The 20,780-nt window shown below is 31.2% G+C and overlaps 2 protein-coding genes across 2 annotated transcripts; both read right to left on the minus strand.

Annotated features, from left to right (window-relative positions):
• Positions 1 to 4,893: 4,893 nt before the first annotated feature.
• On the minus strand, positions 4,894 to 5,652 carry LOC126775611 (3-oxoacyl-[acyl-carrier-protein] reductase FabG-like). Its single transcript, XM_050497660.1, has one exon. The coding sequence runs from the start codon at positions 5,647 to 5,649 to the stop codon at positions 4,894 to 4,896; it is 756 nt and encodes a 251-aa protein (XP_050353617.1). The 5' UTR covers positions 5,650 to 5,652.
• A 4,027-nt stretch (positions 5,653 to 9,679) lies between these two features.
• On the minus strand, positions 9,680 to 10,435 carry LOC126775651 (3-oxoacyl-[acyl-carrier-protein] reductase-like). The gene has a single exon (XM_050497714.1). The coding sequence runs from the start codon at positions 10,433 to 10,435 to the stop codon at positions 9,680 to 9,682; it is 756 nt and encodes a 251-aa protein (XP_050353671.1).
• Between the last annotated feature and the right edge of the window lie 10,345 nt (positions 10,436 to 20,780).

The raw sequence follows: 20,780 nt of genomic DNA on the forward strand, positions 1-20,780 counted from the left end.
CCGGAATTTGGACAACTTACAAGGAAAAAAATTCAACTCCGATGCGGCAGTCCAAACCGCCATCGAAGAGTTTATTGATTCTCGCCCCCATGGTTTTTTTAGTAAAGGGATCAACAACGGAGCATACTTTGATTAATTAAATATATTTTACAAAAAAATAAAGACTTTATATTCCTCCCGTACAAAACGCCAATTTCATATTATGTAAGGACCTAATATAACCGAAGATTATTTTAATTTAACACAACTTTTTGGTCGAAATTGCCGTTGAGTAAGCATTTACATTTTATTTATTTATTAATCCTTTATTGCACACAATTTACAAACATATAATAACATATATTAACAATAGTACATATAGTATGCAAAGGCGGCCTTATCACTTACAGTGTTCTCTTCCAGGCAACCTCTGTAAAGAGAAATGTTTATGGTTTTTTTTTAGCCAGGATCACTAATCGGCCATAGTGTGCGAAAAAAAATTTATTGAAAGCTTTTTTTTTTTTTTTTATAGAATAGGAAGGCGGACGAGCATATGGGCCACCTGATGGTAAGTGGTCACCAACGCTCTTAGACATTAGCATTGTAAGAAATGTCAACCATCGCTTACATATCCAATGCGCCACCAACCTTGGGAACTAAGATTTTATGTCCCTTGTGCCTGTAATTACACTGGCTCACTCACCCTACAAACCGGAACACAACAATATCAAGTATTGCTGTTTTGCGGTAGAATATCTGATGAGTGGGTGGTACCTACCCAGACGAGCTTGCACAAAGCCCTACCACCAGTAATTATAAACTTAATACAAATATGTAATATACCAAAATACATACTCTTATATTTATACATATATAATTATACATACATACAAATAAAGTTATATAAGAAATAAATAACCTTATACATATAATAAATTATACAACATGCTTGACGAATTTCTCGAGGCAGGGAATTCCATAGTTTGACTGCTTTAACCGTAAAGGAAATGCTGTATATTTTAGTTCAACTCAACTTACATTATTTTTAAGTATATCTTTTAAACTGTTAAAAATAAAGGGAAAGCTTATATCGTATAATAGTGTTTATTAATTTGATAACGTCCGGGCGAGTTTCCAACTCTATAAACATCTGATATCAGTTGGAGTCTGCTAGGAACGTATATACGGATTTCGTTTTAAAATATATCAGTGCCAATGGAGAAATTGAATCGAACTTGTGTAAGACTCGATCCCACCTCAGAAATAAAACGAGATTTTGATAAAATGAATGAATGATTCCTTTTATTATTTGCAATCACAAAATAATTACACACCAATTATTTCTCACATTATGCTCGTAAGAAGAATTCAAAATCAATCAATTTCCCGCCATAAAGAGTAATCTGTCAATGCTCTTCTTGCCAGATTAAAAATGTAGATTATTATTGTTTAAAAACAATAATGACAGATACTCTTCAGTGTTTAATATTTAATAATAATTTGTATTACACCAAATATTATATATTATAATTTGATTGAATCTTACACTTGTAAGGTATCTCTGTAAGACGCAGCTTCAAATTAATTAAAAAAATTAAACTATAAGTTTTGAAAACAGAATTATTGTGGATTGTAGATTTCAATTTATTGATTTAATGTTTTTGTGCAACAATCGATTTTAATTTTGTACAGACAATTTATTTTTGAACATTATGTCGATCAGTTAGATTTTAGTATTTTTGTTCAGTGTATTATTTATATTATATCTCTAAAATGAAATTTATAAATATATTTAGGAAAAAATATGTGTTGACTGCATATTATAGCTTTATGAATATAATATTATAAAAAAATCTAATTGTAATTATTTAACACTGTACGGGGCTTAAAGCGTACACACTCGTAAACTTTTGCTATCTTTAGCGCCAAGCGCGTTCGTAAACAGGGCTTCGCAAAAATTATCGTCGACATGAACAGATGCTTCGATTAAAAACTAAATGTTACACTTAGTTAAATGAATTCTATCAATTTATTTATTTAATTCATTTTACTAATTGCAACAAAAGTATTAAAATGTATTTTTTATTATTGGCACCCATAACCTTGTCGGTTTGTTTGCGTTCTGCACAATCTACCGACACTGTCTTTGATTACATGCTTAAACATAGGTACACAACAAACATATTAAAAAAAATAATACATAGGTGAGCTCGCAATAAACCCAGCGCATTTAATATTGTAAGTATGTGTGTACGTACACACACATACTAACACATCGCAAACGTATTTGGTAAGACTTTTAAAAGTTACGCAAGTAACTTAGAATCTGTTAAGTTTATTATTATAACAATAGTTCAGGATGGACGTCGGTTATATAGTATGTTAATATGTTACATTTATTTTACATATAGCTAGCTTAATATGCGAACGTAGTCGATGAGAAAATACGTGGGCCAGAGGCTTTTGTAGCAAACACTGCCAAAAATAAAAAAATAAAAGATACGTAAAACAATGTATGGGAGACTTATTAGGTATTCATTCTATATGTAATAGACAGCCCGCAGTAACAATTTTATGGTTAAAAAACAGGGAAAAATTAATGACTGCTGTTGTTCAGTTTAATTTTCAAAATGTTCTTTATCAAAATGAATATCATATTGATATGAATCGTCTTATCTAGATAATATTGTAAAAAGCAATGTTTATCTAGATACGATGATTACATTTTTTGGTACTTGTATCTTTATGATATATTTGTGGTTTTAGTGTATCTTATCTTTAATTTGTTTTTATGCTATAATTATATTATTTTTTTATGCTTATTACGAGCATTGGGCATACAACTGTACAATACACGCTGGGCATGTTTTATGATGCATTGGCGCAGCACGCGAACAGATCGGCTGGCAAATATATCATTGGTAAAAAAACGGGATAAAATCTTTAATTAAAAAGATAAACGGGTAAATTACAAGTACGAAATGAGGTCGGCGGCTAGTAAGTATATAAAGTTTAAGCTGTATATGCGTTAGTGTATATACCAATTTAATCCCTCAAAGCGATCCCTCAATATAAAACGATACCGAAAAACCATTATTAAAACATTACAAAGGATTTATTCGAGCCCAAAAACCGGGCAAACATCGATGTTCAATATTTGTATACAATTAGCTACGCCGAAGGGACCAAGGGAAGCTAATAAGACGTAAGATAAATGTGTTTGAACAAGTCTTTGATAAGTATTCTTTGTATATAATAGAAAATGTATCGGGAGTTTGACAGAAGCAAATCGTAAATTTCCTAGATTGTCTCTTGCGTTCAGCTTAAGTCTTCGAGCTTTACGCTTCTTCTCTTTTTGTGGTGGGTTTGCATGACGTGACGCAAAATCGTCTGACATATGTCACATGTCACTTGACACATATTTATTTATTTATTTATTTATTTATTTGGGAAACGTACAGCATAATATAACACATAAACATTTGATATCAAAATAAGTCTCACATAAGCCAACAAAATTTCCAATTTAACATTGAAACATGGAGTGAACCTAACCAGAACAAGTTATTTAGCAAGTATTAAATATCATATATTTCCTCAACCGTCGACCTGTAAAAAGTTATAAGAAGTAATTGAAATGGAAATTAAGTTGTTCTTACTTGGATCGATACTCGTGATTTTCGATTATGATACAGGTGTGATGGAAGATGTAAGGAAAATGCTATACCACCAAACAGCGATGTTTTTGAACGGTCAGTAAATACAGACTCAATAAAACATCTTAGTGATGAAGTGAATGGGTTATATTTCTTACAGTGCCAATGTTTATGGGCGGTAAATACTATACATGTAAAAAATATGATATATATTTGTGGGAATTCTATGAAAATATTCAATATATGTTATATTTTACTAAATTATATACATTTCATCTATAAGAAAAATTTCAATTAAAGTCTCATTGTGATTTCGAAATAACTGCGTTTTTAATACGTTTAATAACTGATAACCTGTTTATTTTTTTAAAGTATGCGTTCTATTTAATTTAAAAGTTCAAATTTGGAACTTAATATTTGTTCTAATATTTAAAGTAACAGATCGTATTTATTTGTAATTTTTATTATTTATTTGCTAAAAGGGTTTTTCCAAATTAATAAATCGATTACGTTTTTTTTTGTTATCAATAAGTATAATATAAGCAAAAATAAGTATTTTAAAATCTGTAAGAGTTTATCATCCTCCTTTTACATTCTGTGTTGGTTGAACATTATTCCTTTGTCTAAAAAGAAAACAGGTCCGTTCATTAACGGACAACAGGAACAAAGACAAGAGTCTTATATATTATATATATATGTGTTCCTAGCTAACTACACTTTTTTATTTCAAGTATGCAGTTCAAAAGAAACGTCACATTTGACAGTGTCGTTATATGACAAATGTTTTCTTTTTAAATGGTTTTTATGGTTTCGTTATGAAATAATAGGGTTAAAATTAATATATTTTTTATTATTATTACTTAATAAATTTTTTCTTAAGCGAGCTGTAACTTTTTTATTGGCTTGTGTTAGATGTTAAAATTTTAATTTCGTCATTAATGAGATGTATTTACTCGTGTGGGGAAACTTCTTAAATTCAAAGAAAAAACGTAAAATAAGAGATTTGAGTTGATCCCAAATGAGACATTTAAGCCGTCCCGCTTACATACAGGTAATGTACTGCCAAACTTCATCAATCATCAATCAATCGAAGATGTGGTTCACAATCGAAAAGGCAAAGTAAAATTTAATTACATAATAATAACAAATACGAAAAACATGTATGTGAAGTCAAATATGTAACAAAAAAATATTATTTTATTGTGATAAAAAATATCAATAAAAAACCATTTTGAGGAAGTAATAATGATACTAAAATCTAATTTAACAAAAGATATCCATTATCTGTGTTATAGTTGGAACCGGTAATAGCAACCGCCTTATCACTTGCTAAATATAGAATCAACTCTCCGACTTCATCAGCCTGCGACATTCTATTAAGGGCTGTTTTTAACTTCAATGTTTTAAATTTAGCTCGATCTGCTTTTACACCATCCCATATATCAGTATATACTGGTCCTGGGCTGATAGTGTTGACTCTAACACCGTGAGGGGCGAGTTCCAGTGCTGCACAGTTAGTGAAAAAGTTTAGACCAGCTTTTGTAAGACCGTATGGCCCAAATACAATGTTTGTTGCCTTTTGACCACTTACACTGGAAATATTGACGATATTTCCTTTTGTTTTAATAAGATAAGGGATTGCCAAAGTCGTCAGCTTAATGATTGCCCTTAAATTAGTTTTTGCTATTTTCTCATATTGTTCCAAAAATGTTCCATCCATAATGGTGCCCATTGCGACAATTCCAGCGTTATTTATTAAAACATCGATCTTGCCAAATTTTTCTATCGTCTGATTAATTATTTTCGCCGCATCATCGTCCACGGATACGTCAGCTTTGATAACTAAAGGTTTTTTACCAATTTCCTCGCATTGTGCTGTCACTGTGTTAAGTTTAGCTTCATTTCTTCCAACTATTGTTAAGTCAGCACATTCTTTAGTAAATAAAAGGGCTGCAGCGGCTCCTATACCGGAACTTGCACCGGTGACAATAACAACTTTACCAGAGAAACTCATAACGAGAATCCTCCTTGAAATATTGTCACAGACTGAATTAAAAAATCTATTTCGATGCAGATAATGAAATGGTATCAATGTGCATTTTTTAGAATGCGATTATTTTATTTTTTTAATCCGACCATTATCAGATTACTTATGAATGACAATATTTATTTAAAACAAGTCTTATAAATTTTCTTAATAACATAATGATAAAGGTGCATTCTCTTCAACTTGCGTTTAATCTCTGTGAATGTTTATTTTAGAGATATAATGACTGACAAAATAAATAAATCGTAAATGCGTGTCTGCATTAAAAATATAGTATCCTTGAAAATTATATATTTTAATAATATTTCTCATTTTATTTTACATGCTTTCATTTTGTTAAGCCGAGGTGAATAGATTGATTGACTATTAGATTGACTTTATAGATTGAAAACGTAGATTTTACTGATAATTATTAATATCCAGATCGCGGATTTTTAATGTGTTTCTTCCTGTTTATAATTAATCTAATACTCAAAGACCTGAATGTTTCGAATGAAGTTATGCTTACACCTTCGAGTGTACCGTACAGTATCAGCCTGTTAATGTCCCACTGATGGACTAAGGCACCCTCTCCCTTTTTTGAGGAGAAGTTTTGGAGCTTATTCCACCACGCTTCTCCAATGCGGGTTGGTAGAATATACATGTGGCAGAATTTCAATGAAATTAGACACATGCAGGTTTCCTCACGATGTTTTCCTTCACCGCCAAGCACGAGATGAATTATAAACACAAAATAAGCACATGAAAATTCAGTGGTGCTTGCCGGTTTGAACCCATGATTTTTTTTATTTTTATTTTTTTATTATATTTGGGAAACAAACAGTATACACCACATACATTATACAACAAATTAACTCGATCACACACCAATCAAGTTTCCACTTAAAACTAATTCATATATGACAGTAAACAAGCAATTTTGTAAATTATAAATAATAATTATTAAGATTTAAACAGTTAACAATAGCAAAACAATATGATATAATAAAAATTAAATAGATAAAATAAAAACATTGACTAAGTTAACAAATGCACACAAACTCTTTTTTTAAATGTATTGAGCGTACAAGAAAACATGTCCAAGGCAATAAACTTCCTATTGTAGCTCTTACAAGAGCGATATATAAATTCATTTTGAGCATAATTGGTTCGAGTGGAGGGTAAGTGGAATAAAGCACTATTGCGTGTGTTCACTTTTTTACATCTAAAGTGAATTTTGCTTAAAAGATATGGACTATCATTCAAGTTATGAATTATTTTAAATAAAAAACTTTGATCTCGCATTGTACGACGATCCAGTAAGGAAATCATTTTAGGTGGATTACGATTTAGAGTGAAACATTTAGAATTAAGATATTTAACAAATTTATGTTCATCTTGTATCTATGATCATCGTTTAAGATTCACGCATTCTAACCACTAGGCCATCTCGGCTATCCATCGAGTGGCATGTATTAAAATATTTAATTAGTTCTTATCATTTATTTAGTAGGAACATGATATAAAATAAAATAAATTTAATACATATAATATATAAAATTTAAAAATATATATTTTCCTTTGCTTTCTTATGTAATAAATTTAAGAAGGCAGGCCAGAAGATGTACTGTATAACCGCATTGCAAGTGGTAATCCTCGCCCAAAGGCATTGGGTATTCCAATGACAGGAAGAGTAGACATAAATAAATAACTTTGACCTTGAAAACATTTTAGAATGTCGTCGAAGTTGTTTTCAGAACTTTGAAAGTGAAATTAAAGTGGATTATGCGGTGAAGTGGAATAGTGTTGTATTCTAAATGATATATATCAAAATCAAGAACTGTTTGTAGTGGAATAGGTTTGTATAATAACATAGAATGTGTAAATGTTTGGTTTGTTTATCTCTGGAGATGTAGAGAGGAGTAGTTATTCTACCATTGGAGTTGTCTATACATGACTTACATACGATGTTACATGTCTTATACCTGTAATTACACTCTTCAAACTAAGACAATAAAAAATCACTGATGTTTGGTTGTATAATTTTTGACGGGTGGGCGGAATCATGCGGCTGGGTGGGCACCGGTTAAATTGTACTCATATGTTTCGATTTAATGTTATGTAATGTTTCGATAATATTCGAATAATTTATCGTGCTCGGCAATAAAGGCACAAGAAACATCTGTAAATCTGCCACAATCTGCAAGAATCGATCCTCACATTATCGTCTTTCATTTGTTTGCAATCGGTAAATCTTGGTCATTTTAACAAGATAACAAATAATATTTATTTAAACATGTATATATTTATATATAAAATAATATATAAAGTAATTTTAAAAAGTGTTACATAATAACATTTTATTACATAATCTTCAAAAGTTGTTTTTTTAGTGGGTATTCCGATGTTCGGGGTCTACTCGGCGCCCTGGACACCGGCGAGTCCCACATACCGCCCCATTGTTGTGTTACCGTGGAGGAAACGCGTAATGCATTTTTCCAGTCATGATGCCAAAAAAGGTTTTGGTTTGAATTTGCTTTGATATGTTTGCCTATATATCAAGATTGTTGATTTTAGCAATAAAAGATTAGTAACTTTGATGTAATGTTTGATAAAAAACATGATATGATATATGAATTTGCAATAAGATGATATGTTTATTGTTAACACTAAGCATGATACATACTTATACTTACAATCAGAGTAATACGCATTTTTTTCCTTTTCTAAATAGGTAGACTGCCTCTGCCTACATAAAGCAATAAAAAAGTCAGACTGGCAAATGAGCCATCTGATGGTAAGTGTTCGCCACCGCTTTGCATATACATTGTCACTGAAAGAAGTAATAACTAACCCTTACCTCGACAAACCGCGCCTAATCTTTGGAACTAAGTTGCTTGCTAAGCTTATTTATCGTAATGATTGTTTATTTATTATTATTGAGGAAGACATACATAAAATGTTCTTATAAATAAATAACTAACACATTTAAAATACACAGAGACCAATAAGATCTACACATAATATTCAAAACACAAATAGAAGCAGACGTACACTAAAATTATAACTAATTATTCTAGGGTACAATACCACAGGACTGTAAATTTGTAATTCGTGTTTTGTTTTTTATTTTAATTTTATATATCATAAAAATGACTGTACATAGCTTAAAATTAATAGATTAAAATAATAACAACAAAATTACATAAGTCTAATTAATAAACTGGTTATTAAAATTAATCATGTGTAATGTATACAACAAAAATTAAAACAAAATTAAATTAGGAAAAATAATGCAATACTCTGATTGATTTTGATTGAAATGTTTTGCCTTTCTTAACAAATATGCTAAGAAGCGTAGGAACTAATAAGAATGTCAGTTGTTCAGCTTTATCTTTATGCAGACTTGAAAGATTAAAGTGCATTTAACGCCATCTATGATAAACAATTATTTAACACAATATTGATTTCTATTGGGGGCGTTTCGATTGGTTATAGTCAAATAACTACTACTACTGAGCATGACCACTAGAAGCGCTAATATTAGTGCAGAATATTATAAGTCGTAATTTTGTCTTAGTGATAATTAATTTTATCTCTATTATAGAATATGTTTCTCATTGTTCAATATAACATGGAAGCTAATTTAAATACATTGCTTAAATGGTATAAATATTTCATTCATATCCCAAGTAAGCTCAATGATTATTTGTTTCAAAATTAAAAAAAAGAAGTGTATACGTTTAAAAAAAGTATATTTTTGTGTATAGAATTAGATTTTTTTATATATCTTCAAAATTTTTGACATGTATGTTCCTAATTTAAGTCATTTACAACAATTGTGTGACATAATATTGGCGCAACAAACCTATTCTTGGTTTTGAGTGACTGTAAATTGTACCTTAAAGTGAGTTACTTAAAAAACTTTCGGGTATCTTAAGAAAATTAAAAAAGAAATTAAAACAAATTGTATTTATTAGTACATAATATAACAAAAGATGATGATTACATTATTTAATTACTTACTATTCACGAGAATACCGTTATCAGTTACGAAATCCGATCCAGTTATGGCCTTAGCTTTGTCGCTTGCTACATACAGTATTAGATCTGCAATTTCCTCAGAGTCAGATACTCTTCCCAGTGGAATTTTATAATCTATATCATCCATCGTTTTCTCAACGCCAGCGTTACTCAATAAATCAGTTCTTACAGGTCCTGGGCTAATAGAATTAACTCTAACGCCATGTGGGGCAAGTTCTAGTGCTACAGCACGTGTAAAATGATCAATAGCCGCCTTCGAAATAGCATAGCATAATAATGGATTTGTGAACGTCATCTTACCGGCTATGCTCGATATATTAATGATGTTACCTTTTGTTTTTATTAAATGCGGAGCGGCCAAATGAGTCATTTGAACTTGAGCTCGAACGTTAAGGTTCATGACAGTATCATATACTGACATGACGTTATCACTGAGAATATGAGCAAAATTCATCATTCCCGCATTGTTGACGAGAATGTCTATTTGTCCAAATTTTTCAATTGTTGCATTTATTACTCTATTCGCATCTTCGTCCTTTGTTATATCCGCTTTAATTAATATATGTTCCTTTCCTGTTGCTGCACATTCGTCTGTCACTTTCTGGAGTTTCACTTCATTTCTTCCAACAATTACTACATTGGCTCCTTCCTTGGCAAACGCGATAGCAGTAGCCGCGCCGATACCTGAACTAGCACCGGTTACGATCACAATTTTATTTGTGAAACTCATCTTACTGTGAGTAATTTTCAAATGAACTGCTAGCGCTGGTGAGTGGTGACTTAACCTTAATATATATCTTGATAAGTTGAAAATAAAGCGATTATATAAATGATGATATGACGATACTTGTATATTTTATCGCAAAATATTTTATAATTGTTTTTCTTAGATTTGTATCGGCGCTGTCGATACTCGTATCAAATCAAAAATGTATCGTATCTTCTGGTATAGTTTTATGTTATTGGCTTAACAATTTTGTCTGTGAGGTTATACAAAAAAAGTATCTTTAGTTATTAGTCAATACCGTTCTTTCTTTTAAATATTGTTCGTTCTTTTTATAAATGTCGTTCTTTCTGGAATTGTATGTAATATGAAAATATTGCCGAAATAGTTCGAAGCTCATATCACGTAATACAAAGACAATCCTTAATCAAGTTAACATCTAAGCATCATAAGTAAAGGCCGGCGAAGATTAAATTTATAACCCCTAAAATAATTAATTCCCTTTAACTTCATTAAGAAACCCGCATAGGTGTAATTAGAATAAGCAAAGGAATCTTAATTGTTGAATTGAATGCGACACACACAGACGTGACGTATGGATGATATATATATATATATATATATATATATATATATATATATATTATGATATATGATATATATATATATATATTGGCCCGACTTTTTGTTTGAACTCATGAGTTCGGGATCTGCTGCCTTATGTAGTTATACCTAGACAATAGACCAATAAGGCAGTCAGATATATGTATATATTTGTAGTGATAAAAACTAACGGTATCATTAAAGTGTGTCAGTTCTAACGATAAAGTGTGTGCAATAAAAATAAACGTTTTTTTTATAATTAATAGGCCAGCGTTTGACCGTTGACTTGCATGATGTTAAGTATCGACACGGTCTAGGATGTAGCACGCTTACCTGTAAGAAACCTGTTTACTCTGGATTTGAATACACCAACTTTGTACCTATCAGCACGTAAACGTACTTCTTTTAAATAGTAATCTTATGTAGTAATATAAATATTAAACTAAGTTAAGCCTCTAAAGAATAGTGCTTCGGAAGTCAGAGTCACCATTAATGCTACAAATAGAAAATTAGGCAATTTTTTTAAGATAATATATAAATTATATATATATATATATATATATATATATATATATATATATATATATATATATATATATGTAATCTTTGGGTTAAAAAAAATAAAAACAGACCCGCTGCGTATATTCGCCGGATCTTCTCAGGTCTTAGGTGTTTATTTCCGAACCGGTGGTACATTTATGAAAATCAATAAGCAAGGGAACGCTTTTATATTGAATACAGATTTTGACTATGTACAGGCTTTTAAATATTACTAATATCTGGAATAGATACAAAATTATGCTACAGTTTATATGGCAGAGCTCTCGTAAGATTAGCAAACCGCTCACTGTTCTCGACATCAGTATGTCCGTTCTATTCATAATAGGAGGTATATATGGGGCACGTCGGTCAGAAGACACAACAATAAGATGTTACCCTTTATTGTTCGCATGATCCCCCCCACAAAGAGCTGATCCTTGGATGGCATTCATTCAATAGAATTAGCGGCTAAGCGTATATGTAATTAATGTATTGTATTAAGAATATGGAATAACCTTTGAACCCGTTAGACATATAATATATATAGTATAATTAAAACGTGCTCAAGTGTTTGAAGCGAAGTTTTGAAACGCATTTGATTTTTTAACCGATATGGTTATGTGTAGCATAAATTTTCGATATTGGTATGTTTTGATTTTAAGGTTGAATGACTCAATGTAATTAGCGCCGCAAAGAATACACAAGGTCGGACATAGAGATCCAAGGCCATTAGGCACTTTGATATTAGGCGCCATTACAAAGTGGTTAGAGTAAATATATTATTTTCGGCTAGTAGGGAGACCCTCAGGCGGCTGGGCTTCTTAGGCTGATACATCTTGGGTCTCATGGACTGTGGACTTAAGTGTTAGCGCTTGACCATTCAAAAGTATTTCAAAAAGTCTATTTGAATGAAAATATTTTGATTTGAGTGCACTCAGACATCTGCTCAGTGACATACATACTTTATCAGAATATTAAGATAAGATTAGAATATTTATTTGGGCTTACGAAAAATAAATTCAATATTTTGATGAGAATATTATAATTGAATACAGTTTAAGTGTTCTATTTTAAATATTCCCACTTAATCTAAAAATCTTATTGTCATAATCATAGGAGATTTAAAGTATGGTAAACGTGAAACTAATTTCCTATGTAATGGTTATATATTTATTTATATACTAGAATAAACAACGCAACAGTTACTTTATGTTAATAAAAATCAAAATATATAATAATATGAACTTTAGCTAGTAAGGCTGTTAAATTAATTGAAGAAAATAGCTGGTGGTAGCGCTTTGTCCAAGTCGATTTGGGTCATTACCACCCAATCATCATATATTCTATCGCTAAACAGCAATACTTAGTATTGCTGTCTTCCGGTTTGAAAGGCGAATCAGCCAGTATAACTGCAGGCACAAGGGACATCATCTTAGTTTCCAAGTTTTTTGGCGCATTGGCGATGTAAGGATGAAGAATGATTCATATTTCGCGTCAATGTCTATTAATGGTTATTTCGGGCTGTGACGTCCAATTAGAATCAGGTGGCCCATTTCCCTGTCAGTAGTTGATATATTGACTTTTTAAATGTAATTTTAAATATGATACGATAAAAACAATTTGATTAAACATACCATGTTACTATTATTTGATAATGATAATAATTAAGTAATTCGTTTGATAAAATACTGATTACCTTTTCGGACTTACGTAATTACGTAATAAATTAATATGTGTGTTTTATATTAACATTTATTTATTGGTTTTGTTTTATATAAATATTAATATTATTTTATTCATACCACCACCTACCTCATATCCTATCAGTAATTCTCACTCAACTCACACCATTGGTTGCCTGGAAGAGATCGCTATGTAGCGATAAGGTCGCCATAATTGTACATCTATTTAGGCAGTATACATGTTTTGTATTTTTCTCTTTGTGGTGTAGTGTACAATAAAGTATAAAGTAAAGTAAAGTAATTCGAAAATAAAAATGTTAAGTAACGTCCAGTAAATATGCCACTGCTGGGCTACCTCTTTTTGAGAATTTTATAAACAGTAATTAATGGTTTTGAAATATTGTTCGCTTGTTAACGATTTATTTGCTTGTGCAAATAATAATATTTATGTACAATAAGAAAAAAACCGCCATTTTTGTGACAAAAACGTTTCAATTTAAGATAATATTAGAGTAGCATCTAAACCCGACCTTATTACAACTATTGTGGTCAACGAAGTTTTACGTCAAAACAAACATTTACGGAATTTTAATTATTAAGCAAATTGATAATAATTTAGCTTACCGACGATTTCGCTGCAGAAAATGCATTTCAAAACATTTAGATATAATAGAGCCATACAGACAGGCATTATTAGAAAAAACTTCATCGGAAAGCGGTGTTCAGGACAAACTTACTTCTCTAATGTTAGACCGTAACATTCTAATACACTAGCTCGTATTTCATACCAAATAAGATCTAGTTTTCCATATAAATGTTTTGTAAAGTAGCAGTTTTAGCTTTGCAGGCTTATAGTTAATATTGACTCGTCAGCATTTCGTTTGAAACTTTTCTCATTTCGTAGCCAACGCGACTCAAGTTGAGCTGCGAGTCCTTTCCTCTCGTCTGCTCTTAGACGCGGCGGTGATCACTTTTATCAATCGAAAGATGAATTTTATAAATTAACTAGCAAACCGTGGATACAACTTACTGTTTTGCTATTTAACAAAAAATAAAAAGAAACGATTACAGTTTCACTGGGACCAGATTTTGTCTTTATTCAATGCATTATACTTACTTATTGATTTTTTTAAAAATATTGATTAAATTTTAACATTTTCTGGGATCCTATTATAAAAGCAGATACAACAAAAGTTAATTAGCTTATAGTTGTTCCTGGTACTAATAATATAAACGTCACGTTTTCCATAAATCTTATTTTTTTATATGTTGAGTAAATATTTAATTTTTTTTAAATTAATTTCATAAAGAAACTAGGCTCAGATTGTACTGCGCGAATAGGTCTCTTCTGCAACGCAAAGATCCTTTGTCATCGGCTACGTTACCTCAAAGTGGAATGCCATAGAAATAAACATACTGCTGTGGAAGTAACTAAAATAAATAATTTTTCCAAGTAGGCTCTAATAATTTCGCCATGTTCAGCATTTAATTTAACATAAAGCTACTACGGTTTCGTAATACAGATTCTACCGAGAAGAAACGGTTTCTTCTCCAATGAATTACATAAGCAATAACAATATGAATTATTTTTACGGTCCGAATGGAGAACGAATAAAATACGTACTCTCTTCCGCCCAAGGTTACGCCTGCATGAGGGTAGTGGATAGGTGTGAGGTAGCTTCATTTTAAATCAGGATATAAACTATCTCTATTTCAAATCCTATTAGTAATTTTAAAACTAACATTGAATGTATGTCCATCGTCACAAACTTTCGCATTTATATAATATTTCATAATATGCCTTATACATATATTAAAGTTTTCATAACATATGTTTTAAGTAAATAAATAGGCAAAATAATAAGAATAATATTTACAGACACAACCATACATATATAATAATATCATATAATTAATGAATTAATACAAACATTGCTATCAAAATCTACTAACACGATAGTCATTTATACAATAGCCCTGTATTGCTACGGGGGCACTTGGTACCCCACACCGCTCTCTCTAACAAACTGCCCCGTCTATTCGGTTGATTTTTATTCATTTGCTCACTCCCAACAGTCCCGGAGACATATTGGTGCCTTGGCCGAGGAAATTGCATTCTGCCCCTAATAATTCGTTTTCACGCAATGCCGACTGTTTTATAGTTGCTAGTAATCGAGGATACTACTGTTTCCTTTTACTTCTTTTCCGTTATAGAGATTTATTATTCGCCAGTTTCAAGAAATGAGTAAATTCTTCTTATTATTATTATTTTTAAATTCATTAATTCGTAATTGGTATATGATTGAGTATTTTTTTAAATAATTTATACGTGATGACTATTTTTAAAATGTATGTTGGGATTTGAAAAAAGGATTTTTAATTTGTGATTTATATATATTATTCTTAGTGCACGTTTTATTATGAATACATGTTTTTTCTTTAAGTGTCAATGTTGATATTTAAGTATTTATTTAATTTTTATTATAAAACGTATCTGCAATATCTGTTTCGTCCAGAATATATGTATATTTTTTATTAATTTCGTATATTATTTAATTTGATTTTTAACATGTTAATTACATTTATACGGATACGGGAGGGTGGGTGATTTTAAATAACATCCATGGCACTTTTTCAAACATACGCTGATTGAAAGCAACACCCCAATGACAGGCACAATACGTATCATCGTATGCATAGAAAAAAAACCTTCACATTTTCCATTTTTAATCTGTCATTCAACCACTTAAACTCAGGTTTTGTGTGGAACTGCAATTATTTAAACGCCCTCACGCTTCGCGTACATACAGAAATAAAGACAATACTTTGCTATATATAGACACGAGCTTAACACTGGATGCGCGTAACGTGTTCAACACATAAAATCCTAGAAAGAGACAAATGACGCAAACGTCTATGGATGCAGGTTTACTTTATTAGTTATCTCCCTCTTTATATATGTGAAACAAATGCAGGCTGTATGTCTTTGCTGTATATATAGACAATTTGTCGTTTGTCTATGCATCTATTGAGATCAGAGACGCGTCAAGTGAATGCAGGCTTTGTAGTTCTAAGAGAAGACGTTTTTAATGCATGTGATTTTTACTTTCAATGGCTCATCTACGTTTATTTTTTAATATGTATGTGTATTTTTTATTAATTACAAATTAAGTTAATAATACTTATTTTAGTGAAAATGTTAAAATGAAAAGGAAAAAAGTAATATATTTTTAAAGTTTAACAGTAAAATTATTGACTGATATTTTTAAAATTCCTCTCACAAGTCATTTGTATTATTTTATTCACTATGTAAACTACCGAGAGGAACCGAGGAGAAAGTGTTACTTCTTTACTAATTTATGAATAATAATAATATAAAAATGATATCCTGGGACATTTTTCACACACGGCCATCTGATCCCAAATTAAGCTTGTACAAAGCTTGTACTATGGAAACCAGACAACTGATATACTACATATACTACTTTTCTTTTGTAAATACATACTTGTATAGATAATTACACGCAGACTTAGGACAAACAGGCGTGTTCATGTACACAAATATCTGTCCGGGGTGGGAATCGACCCACAACATTCAGCGTGAAAGGCAAGCATCCACCAACCACGCCAACCGGCTCAATACATAAATATTCACTAAGTACAATTACACGTTTTATGTAAATGGCTTAAAAAATTCAAATATATCTTGTCGAATCTCTATAATATTTTTTTACATAATCTTGAGTATTAAGCTGTAACATAATCTTGTATCAATATTTATCTTCATCGAGTTTCCCTCCGACTAACGGTTGTTAGTCAGCTCCATATACTGCTTCTTGATCTTCGCGAGGCGAAAGAGCTCGGCATCACTCGATTCCCGTCGATTCTCGGGTGTTCCGTAGCTAAGACTTTTATTTTTCTGCGACCAATATATGTAACAAATAAGAATAATTAATTAGCAGTTATCATTTCAAATGGCAAACATATTATATTTTATGAATCACAAATACTAAATGACTATAAGGAATCTTATTACTTGGTACGTAATAAATATATACCTCCTCAAAAAAAGTCAAGTGACTAATTGTCTGACTGTCTGTAGCTAAACTTTATTAATTGATTACAGTAAAATTGTGGTTATATATTAAATAAATTAATTAATTTCATACTTGAAAAAATATTTAAATGAATGCATTTTTGACAAAAACCTCTATTTAAAAGAAAATATTGCATATTTCTCGTGCAGGTTTCCTCGCGATATTTTTTCTTGACTAAATAAATATCAAATATATAATAGATAACCATTTAGTATTTAAAATAACTAATGGCCTAACCTGCTAGCTGTCCATATACTAACAATGCCGCTGACTAACTGATATTGTAAAACTGTTAGATACGGTATTTAATTATTTTGCAATTCATTATTCCAAGAATAAGCAGATCTTTCTCGAAAATATATAATTTTATATTATATATTTTTATCACTGTGGCTGCATTTTTACGATCTTTAACACATTATTGTAGACGATTAAACATGGAGACTGATGACGTATAACAAATTCCGCGCCTTTTTGTGCTGTTTTTTTAAAAAATGGAACGTATTTCCCCGCGCGCTCGTAAAGTATCTGATGCGGTGCGGGACGTTGGATAGAATATGCACACTCGATATTGTTTCTTTGAATTTTAAATTAACATCGTATTTTAGGGTTGACGTTGACGCTTTTAAATCGAAACACGTTTGAATTTTTTAAATATTTAACAAGGCAATATTTTTCAACAATAAAAAAGCACTAATATTTTTCAATTCATGTCATATTAACGTCAGTGTTGCCATATTAAAATGTATTTAAAAATTCTGAATTTGAGATTCAAGTCAGTAGATCCTACATAACAAATCAGCACTACCGATTACATTAAAGTAACATGACAATTCAAAACTGCTTAAAGAAATCATATAGTTTATGTAGGTTTTAATCCTATATTATGTGTTATTATTGTTATATATATTGGTTTTCTTTTAATGTGAAGTCAATCGATCGCCAAAGGAGTCCAATTGACTCGACGAATCGTGGGAGGTCTTAAAACGAGATTCGAGTATCTACTTAGAAGTTCAAAAGGTAAACAAATTACTCTTTAAAAATCAATGGATAAAAAGCAACAAAATTAAAGTCAGGGTCTTTTCATCCGCAACCGCGGCATAACCAGAGAAGTCGAGTGCAAAACACAATATCGAACTAAAATCATATCCTCTCGACTGTATAATTACGCCAAAATTTCGGATACTCTCGAGTGCGGAGTCGTCGAGTGTTGGCATATTCAAAAATTTCAATACCGACCACCGACGGGGGTTTGAGGGAGACACACGGCTGGCTAGAACGCTCGCATTGGAAAGACATATATACATTAATAAAAAAGGACAAAGTAGCCTGTAAACGTGTACTTCTGGACCTCCTCGTGAGGAGAAGGAGAGCTTATTCCAGCACAATGGTGCAATAAAACAATAGCGCTGAATTTATTTGATAGGACTAAAATTATTATTAATTTTGCCGCTGAAATGAAGTAAAGAATTTAATCTTGTAGGTCTGATTTTCTAAGTCTAGTATAATATAACAAATATTAGATATATGTAAGCACTTCCTTTACGTTATGGTACGTTATTGGATATAACAGTGTGTATCCCGCATTATCTGAACCTGAGGGGGGCTGGGGGGTGGATATCAAAAGATTCCTCATGAAAAATGAACGACCGATGTCGAGATACGAACAGGACCAGCTTTTTAACCTGTGTTCGGTTTGGATTATTTTTCAATGGAAGGGTAAATTTTTGACTATCAAAGAACCGAATGTATCGGTATTTTCGTCCGGGCTAATTTTGGAACGGATTTGATACTGTTCTGATTATTCTACGAATCGTTCAATTTGAAATCATTCAATGGCTATGCTATTTTTCTGTTTGATTTTTTTTATTATAATGTGATTGAGTCTTAAATCAAATCAAATTTATTCAAATATACCTTTACAAATATTTATGAATCGTCAAGCGCTACCTTCAGTTCGGAATGTGTGTGTGTGAATTCTACCGAGAAGAACCGGCGAAAAACTGAGTAGTATCTATTTTATTTTTAATAATTGTATAAATAAGTCGGGATGGCCCAGTGGTAAGAACGCGTGAATCTTAACCGATGAACGTGGGTTCAAACCCGGGCAAGCACCTCTGAATTTTCATGTGCTTAATTTCTGTTATAATTCATCTCGTGCTTTTGGGTGAAGGAAAATATCGTGAGGAAACCTGCATGTGTCTAATTTCATCGAAATTCTGCCACATGTGTATTCCACCAACCCACATTGGAGCAGCGTGGTGGAATAAGCTCCAAACCTTCTCCTCAAAAAGGGAGAGGAGGCCTTAGCCCAGCAGTGGGACATTTACAGGCTGTTACTGTTACTGTTACTGTAATTGTATAAATTACATACAAACTTATTTCTACACGAGAACCAGCAATAATTCAATTCTTAAATTTTTGTTTGATATATAGTAACAGAGTAATAGGCTTTACTAATAAAATTAATTTTAATAACTAATTGAAGCCTGCTTAGACTGTTATTATTATGTTTCTAACTGGTTAGCAGTCTGTTCTGTCGACTGTACAATAGTTAGTTGCTTATTATAATAAATAAATATTATTAGTTATTCCTGCTATTTGATTAGAGCTAGAGAAGCCATTCAGAATATATGTATTTCCAAAGTAAAACAAACTGTTATGATCAGGAACAATGAAAAACATTTTATACACACGAGAAGTAAACATAAACTTCTAAAACCAAGTTTCCAACTTCGCTAAGTCAATACGTCGTTCTAAGAGCCCTCCCCTTATTCGATTCTATAATAATTCAATCAAAAATTATGTTTTATATACATGTACATATGTAGATGACAAAGGAGCTTGCGTTCAGTTTCTTTTCATTATTACCTTTGTATACGATTGATGAAAAGTAGTTACCACAACTATCACCGGTTCCGAATGTAGTATGAATTCTACCCGGAATAAGCGGGAAGAGACAGTACTTATTTTTGTACATATATAATTACATATATATGAATATCATGTCTGAAATTCAATAAGTACTATTTCCACGCTTTTTTGTCATATATATATATATATATATATATATATATATATATATATATATATATATATATATATATATGTCATATGTTTAGTAAAAGGCCTTATTTAATAATGTTTTTGTTTTTTAATTTATGAATTGGTAAATTTAAAAATATCCTCGGATTTTTATTATAAAAAAGACTACCTTTTTTTTTATAAAATAGGAAGACGGACGAGCATATGGGCCACCTGATGGTAAGTGGTCACCAAACGCCCTTAGACATTGGCATTGTAAGAAATGTCAACCATCGCTTACATAGCCAATGCGCCACCAACCTTGGGAACTAAGATTTTATGTCCCTTGTTTAATTACAGGCAATTACACTGGCTCACTCACCCTTCAAACCGGAACACAACAAT

This window comes from Nymphalis io, chromosome 18 (genome assembly GCF_905147045.1).
Source record: "Nymphalis io chromosome 18, ilAglIoxx1.1, whole genome shotgun sequence".
Lineage (NCBI taxonomy): Eukaryota > Metazoa > Arthropoda > Insecta > Lepidoptera > Nymphalidae > Nymphalis > Nymphalis io.

What these genes read in the sequence shown, in the direction of transcription:
- LOC126775611 (XM_050497660.1), bottom strand. Translation starts at nt 5,649, where the DNA reads ATGAGTTTCTCTGGTAAAGTTGTTATTGTCACCGGTGCAAGTTCCGGT.
- LOC126775651 (XM_050497714.1), bottom strand. Translation starts at nt 10,435, where the DNA reads ATGAGTTTCACAAATAAAATTGTGATCGTAACCGGTGCTAGTTCAGGT.